Source organism: Chiloscyllium plagiosum, chromosome 6 (assembly GCF_004010195.1).
Source record: "Chiloscyllium plagiosum isolate BGI_BamShark_2017 chromosome 6, ASM401019v2, whole genome shotgun sequence".
Taxonomy (NCBI): domain Eukaryota; kingdom Metazoa; phylum Chordata; class Chondrichthyes; order Orectolobiformes; family Hemiscylliidae; genus Chiloscyllium; species Chiloscyllium plagiosum.
Window position 1 is genome coordinate 81,745,460 of NC_057715.1, and position 7,636 is coordinate 81,753,095.

General features: G+C 40.2%; 1 protein-coding gene across 1 annotated transcript in view; it reads right to left on the minus strand.

Moving 5' to 3' along the window:
• atp8a2 (ATPase phospholipid transporting 8A2) overlaps positions 1 to 7,636 on the minus strand; it is a 567,355-nt gene that overhangs the window by 547,747 nt on the left and 11,972 nt on the right. Inside the window, exon 3 of the mRNA XM_043691978.1 lies at positions 5,435 to 5,494. Coding sequence (XP_043547913.1) covers positions 5,435 to 5,494 — 60 coding nt within the window. The remainder of the gene's footprint in view (positions 1 to 5,434; positions 5,495 to 7,636) is intronic.

A 7,636-nucleotide genomic window follows, 5' to 3' on the forward strand; every position in this document is an offset into this window, starting at 1 on the left:
AACTCAATCAAGTTTGTGAGACATGATTTTCCACGCACAAAGCCATGTTGACTATCCTGAATCAGTCCTTGCCTTTGCAAATACATGTACATCCTGTCCCTCAGGATTCTCTCCAACAACTTGCTCACCACTGAGGTCAGGCTCACTGGTCTATAGTTCTCTGGTTTATCTTTACCGCCCTTCTTAAACAATGGCACCACGTTTGCCAACCTCCAGTCGTCCAGCACCTCATCTGTGACTATCGATGACACAAATATCTCAGCAAGAGGCCCAGCAATCACTTCTCTATCTTCCCACAGAGTTCTCGGGTACACCTGATCACGATTTATCCACCTTTAACCGTTTCAAGACATCCAGCACTTCCTCCTCTGTAATCTGGACATTTTGCAAGATGTCACCATCTATTTCCCTACAGTCTATATCTTCCATATCCTTTTCCACAGTAAATACTGATGCAAAATATTCACTTAGTATCTCCCTCATTTTCTGTGGCTCCACAAAAAGGCCACCTTGCTGATCTTTGAGAGGCTCTATTCTCTCCCTAGTTACCCTTTTGTCCTTAATATATTTGTAAAAGCCCTTTAGATTCTCTTTAATTCTATTTGCCAATGCTATCTCATGTCCCCTTTTTGCCCTCCTGATTTCCCTCTTAAGGAAACTCCTACTTCCTTTATACTCTTCTAAGGATTCACTCGATCTATTCTGTCTATACCTGTAAACGCTTCCTTCATTTTCTTAACCAAACCTTCAATTTCTTTAGTCATCCAACATTCCCTATACCTACCTGCCTTCCCTTTCACCCTGACAGGAATATACTTTCTCTGGATTCTTGTTATCTCATTTCTGAAGGCTTCCCATTTTCCAGCCACCTGCGAACACCTGCCCCCCAATCAGCTTTTGAAAGTTCTTGCCTAATACCGTCAAAATTGGCCTTTCTCCAATTTAGAACTCCAACTTTTATATCTTGTCTATCCTTTTCGATCACGATTTTAAAACAAATAGAATTATGGTCGCTGGCCCCAAAGTGCTCCCCCACTGGCACCTCAGTCACCTGCCCTGCCTTATTTCCCAAGAGTAGGTCAAGTTTTGCATCTTCTCTAGTAGGTACATCCACATACTGAATCAGAAAATTGTCTTGTACACACTTAAGAAATTCCTCTCCATCTAAACCTTTAACACTAGGGCAGTCCCAGTCGATGTTTGAAAAGTTAAAATCCCCTACCATAACTACCCTATTATTCTTACAGATAGCTGAGATCTCCTTACAAGTTTGTTTCTCAATTTCCCTCTGACACTTAGGGGGTCTATAATACAATCCCAATAAGGTGATCATCCCTTTCTTATTTCTCAGTTCCACCCAAATAACTTTCCTGGATGTAGTTCTGGGAATATCCTCCCTCAGCACAGCTGTAATGCTATCCCTTATCAAAAGTGCCACTCCCCCTCCTCTCTGCCTCCCTTTCTATCCTTCCTGTAGCATTTGTATCCTGGAACATTAAGCTGCCAGTCCTGCTCATCCCTGAGCCATGTTTCTGTAATTGCTATGATATTCTAGTCCCATGTTCCTAACCATGCCCGGAGTTCACCTGCCTTCCCTGTTAAGCCCCTTGCATTGAAATAAATTCAGTTTAATTTATAAGTCCTACCTTGTCCCTGCCTGCCCTGACTGTTTGGGTCACTTCTGTTCTCAACTGTATCAGTCTCAGATTGATCTCTTTGCTCACTATCTCCCTGGGTCCCACCCCCCCACCTTACTAGTTTAAATCCTCCCAAGCAGTTCTAGCAAATTTCCCTGCCAGTATATTAGTCCCCTTCCAATTTAGGTGCAATCCGTCCTTCTTGTACAGGTCACTTCTACCCCAAAAGAGATTCCAATGATCCAAACATGTGAATCCTTCTCCCATACACCAGCTCCTCAGCCATGCATTCATCTGCTCTATGAATGCATGGCTGCCCTCACTAGCTTGTAGCACCAGGAGTAATCCAGATGTTAGTACTCTCGAGGACCTCCTTTTTAAATTTCTGCCTAAATCTCTGTAGTCTCCCTTCAGAATCTCAACCTTTTCCCTTCCGATGTCGTTGGTTCCAATGTGGACAATGACCTCTTGCTGGTCCCTCTCCCCCGTGAGAACATTCTGCACCCTCTCTGAGACATCCTTGATCCTGGCACCATTCTGCTTTTTCTCTGCTGTCTGTACCTCGGACAACAGAATCCCCTAACACAATTGATCTCTTGGAAGCCGACGTACCCCTCGTTGCATTAGAGCCAGTCTCAATACCAGAAACTTAGCTGTTCGTGCAATGTTCCCTTCAGAATCCATCACCCCCTACATTTTCCAAAACAGCATACCTGTTTGAAATGGGAATATCCACAAAAGACTCCTGCCTAGCTGCCTACCTCTCTTACCCTTCCTGGTGTTAACCCATCTATGTGACTGTATCTGAGACTTTCCCCCCTTCCTATAACTGCCATCCATCACATACTGTTGCTGTTGCAAATTCCTCATCGCTTCTATCTGTCTCTCCAACCGATCCACTTAACTGATAAGATTTGTTTCCAACAGCATTTATGGCAGATATAATCCGCAGAAAACCTTAAACTCTCTTTAAACTCCCACATCTGACAAGAAGTACATATCACTGCAAAGGCCATTTTTGCTCCTTCACAATCTACAGACCCAAAAAATAACATTGTCTTATTCCTCTACAAAACACTGCACCAGGTTAAATTAATAGCTATGGCTTATATTTTAAGTTTAATCAAGAGACTTATCTCCAAAAACATATAATCAAGGAAGAACCCACTGTACTCACTAGAACAGCCTTTCTCTTGGACAGACTTAAAACAACAGTTAACTTATCTGATTTTGTGCTGTGAACTTCGCCCAAACCGGTTCCTCCAAGATTAGTTGTGAAATTCACTGTTTGTTAATTTACCCAGATGCACTCCGATATCCAGCGACACATGAATTCAAAAACAGCAAAGGCAGTAACTGTGCAGGTCCTCTCTCTCTCCTGCACTGTCCTCACCACGTGCTTACTTTGCCTGTTCTTCTCCGTTTTAAAACTGCTGTTGTTTTGACTTTTTTTTTCCAAAGTTCCAAAACAATGCAACATTGTATATAAAACAGTAATTGCTGCTCCTGGAACTCACGGAAATCACCTCCAGCACCTAAAATACCTCAAAAAAAAGGAGCAACTCTTACAGCCAGAAATATTTCCCGTCCTCCATCTTGGATCACCCAGATTGTTCCATTCCAACTATTAACAAGACATCTAGAATTTAGCTTCCAAAGTAGGACTTTACTGCCTAAGACAGCTAAAGATTATCTGCCTTAGAAATTTGTCCCCAGTGATATGTTTCAGGATATGATAAAATAATGAGATATAATCACGTTAACTTGATGCAGATACTAAGTCCTCAAGTCTAAAACATTATGAAACTAGAACAGATTTCATCTGCAATGAAATCAGAGCTTGAAGGAATATTGTAATATTTGTCTAGTTTGTTCAGTATTCTTACTGTTCACATTTGTTCATACATGTTTTGCTCACATTTGTGCAATGAAAACACATTTAATTCTTTCTATTTTCATTGTCTAGTCAATCCTGTTTCCATAACTGTAATTTATCAATCTTTGTTCTCTCAGCTCTTGTTTAAAAATGCACAAAAATGCTTTAACTCTTAATGCATCAATTATTCTTCAAAATTTCATTACCCTTTTCCAAAAGTCTGACCAGCAATTTTCTTGCAATTGAAGTGAAATTACAAGGTGCCTACACAGTTATTCATAACCGCGTGCACATCATAATGCCTGTGTAGGCAGACAGGAGATATTCTCAAATAAATCTTCAACAGGAAGACAAGAAGTGTCACAGGATTATAGTTTTGAAAGTGGCAACACAGAATTCAAGATGTAAACAGTCCTGTCATCCTCTGTGATAAAAGTGGAACAAAGACACTTAATTTATTGCAAGACTAATTTCAAGCCAATACAAGTGCAGAATACAAAACATGGAAAGATAATTAATGTAATAAAAACATTTCACAAATGTCAGTATATGCAAACCAATTACTCAGACTTATAAGTAATAATTTACATGTACACACTTGCAAAGCATTTTCAATTAATGAACCGATCAGACTTCATGAATGGTGGGGATGTCCTCTCGGCCCATTCCAAATGGCATTAGATGGATTGCCAAGGATATCATTATTTTGATAGGAATGTAAAGGCTAGGTGTGGTAATCGATATCCTGGAAGTCCTCTGGTTATTTATGGGACTTCTTTGAATACTTCAAAATTGAGCATCAATAAATTTACTCGCGCACTTCTTACGTGATGTCTGAAGCCACGATAGGTCCTCATCAAATTGTACCATGGTCATTTAACACAGTAATTCACTATAACACAAATTAAAGGAGGTATTTGCTGACCTGCATTGTTCACTATAAATTGTTCATGCTTTCTAATTCACTGGATCACTTTTCTCCATTTTGTACAACAAAAGAGCTCTGCATTTCTGACAGGAATTTTTAATAATGGCTCCTTCAGAAGTACATACCCATAACAGGTCCTTCTCTGACAGTTCAACACTATCAAAGAAAAATCATACTCCTGTTTTCATAGTAGTCAGTTGCCATTTTTGAAATGTAATGGTCTAGAATCACAGTAAACCACTTTGGCAGCTGCTTCAAAATAGTAAGTATATAAAGTAAGTGAAAGATTAGGGCTTCAGGTGGGTAGGGTGCCAGCCAGGTAGGAGAATGGGTACCAGGTGGCACGGGTGCCAGATAAGTAATGCAATGTTTAGGTTGGGTGGAGATATCAGGTCTGCTAGTGCAGAGGGTGCAGTCTCGAGCATAGGAGGAAATCATGGGAGGGAGGGTCTCAGTGTGAGAAAAGGGGTTCAGGTCTATTGGTGGAAGGAAGTGTTGTGTCAGGTCCAGCAGGAAGGGGTGTGGGGTTAGGTCCTGGGCATAGATAGTGGGTTGTTGATCAGGATCTGTGGGAGGTGCTATTGCCAGTGTGAGAGAAATGTTACATCAGTTAAATAGTTATTCAGAAGTTTAACAGTTTAACTTTTCCTGAGTAACTACCAACTTAATTTCATTATATTTAAATAGACATGTTCAGGTGGCTCCAGGTACAGAGGATTATCCAGAATCATCTCCAAGTTCCTGGGCAATTCCTCTGAAGCCTGCATCAATGGAGATTCCACATGGTCCCATCTACACTGCAGAAATGATGATTTGGCAAAAGGAAATCCATGACACTGTGTCTAAAGCTTGTAACAGAATATCAATTGAAAGTGTAACATGCTCAAACAAAGAAATATTTGACCATAAGGACAATTTATCAAACATACAAGGAGATGTGAAGGGGAATAATATCACAAACACTGGGGTGCTAGTTGACAGCTCAAGGCTTACCAAGATGATCAATGCAACTCTTCCAAAACCTTCTCCATTTACTCTTGGCATCAACTGTATCTATGTTTAAAAAAAAGAAAATCAAATCTTTTGATATCAACAGTAATTATCATGCACTCCATATACTTGTTTGAATTCTAAGACAACATTATAAACATCTACAAGATGATGGCAGGAAATGAAACTCACTTGAAGCATGTCCTGCCCACATATATTCACCCATCAATATTCTTGACAAATTCTAATTCATCATTTCTCTCAACTTAGCTGAGTTGAACCCTACTGAATATATTCAGTCCTTTGCATTTCATGAGCCAAGGAAATTAGTTAGTTCCTAGTCGACAAAAAAGTGTATTCCAAACTCCTTAATACCATTACCACTTGCATTACACGTAATCCTCTTGCATTTTCTGTCAGTTTTATTTATTTGGTTCTCTGGCATATTTCTCCTCCACCTCCTCAGTCTGTTTTCTCTTCCTCACTGTCTCTTTTCATAAAACCACAGATATTTACAACATCCAAGGTGGTAATTCAGCCGACTGCAACAGGTCAGCTTTTCTTCAAGCAATCCACAACAAATTCTTCTGCCTACTTTCTGCCCATAATCATCAAGTCTTTTATCAGTATCTACAAGTCAGAAGTCAGAAGGTGAGTGGATACTCAAAAGATGGAATGTGCTTCAGGGTGACTTACCCTGAAATACACCTGCACTACTCACATTCATCTTTCATTATGGTATCAAGTTTTGCATTCCTATCCCTCTGAGCAAAAAGGTTTATTCTGAGTTCCTGATGAATTTCTTGGTGAATCAAATTGATGGCATCTAGCTATGCTCCTATCCCAAAATGGAAACAATCAGTGAAGAATTATCCAGTATCTGTAAAAATCTTTTAAAATTTTAAATACTGTATATCTATTCAGTCACCCCTAAGTTCTCTCAGGAAAAAGGGATCCAGCCCGTTCATCCCATCTTGATATGCACACTCATTAATTTCTGTTTTACCCTTGTAAATATTCTCTGTAATCTTTCTGGGGCATCTCTCTCCTTTACAAAATTTGCCAATCATAACTGCATGAAGTTCTCAAATGTGGTTTAACAGAGTGTTGTCTAATAAAATGTTGATGTTTGTCAACTTGTGGTGATGAGGACACCATATTCTATAAAATACATACAAAGCTTGGAGTGAAACCTGTAATAATCTCCCGAAAACAAACTTGGAATCAGGGACAGTACCAAGGTTACCCGCAACATTGCATTCACTAATCAGTCCTTGCCTTTCCAAATACACGTACATCCTGTCCCTCAGGATTCCCTTCAACAACTTGCCCACCACCGACATCAGGCTCACTGGTCTATAGTTCCTTGGCTTGTCCTTACCACCCTTCCTAAACAGTGGCACCACGTTAGCCAACCTCCAGTCTTCCGGCACTTCACCTGTGACTATTGATGATACAAATATTTCAGCAAGAAGCCCAGCAATCACTTCCCTAGCTTCCCACAGAGTTCTAGGGTACACCTGATCAGGTCCTGGGGATTTATCAATCTTTACGCGTTTCAAGACATCCAACACTTTCTCTTCTGTAATATGGACATTTTGCAAGATGTCACCATCTATTTCCCTACATCTATATCTTCCATACCCTGTTACACAGTAAATACTGATGCAAAATACTCATGTAGTATCTCCCCCATTTTCTGCGGTTCCACACAAAGGCCACCTTGCTGATCTTTGAGGGGCCCTATTCTCTCCCGAGTTACCGTTTTGTCCTCAATGTATTTGTAAAAACCTTTGGATTCTCCTTAACCCTATTTGCCAAAGCTATTTCATGTCCCCTTTTTGCCCTCTTGATTTCCCTCTTAAAGTCTACTCCTACTGCCTTTATACCCTTTTAAGGATTCACTTGATCGATCCTGTCTATACCTTACATATGCTTTCTTCTTTCTCTCAACCAAACCCACAATTTCTTTCGTCATCCAACATTCCCTACACCTACCAGCCTTTTCTTTCACTCTAACAGGAATATACTTTCTCTGGATTCTCATTATCTCATTTCTGAAGGCTTCCCATTTTCCAGCTGTCACTTTACCTGCGAACATCTGCCCCCAATCAGCTTTCAAACGTTCTTGCCTAATAACGTCAAAATTGGCCTTTCTCCAATTTAGAACTTCAACTTTTAGATTTGGTGTATCCTTTTCCATCA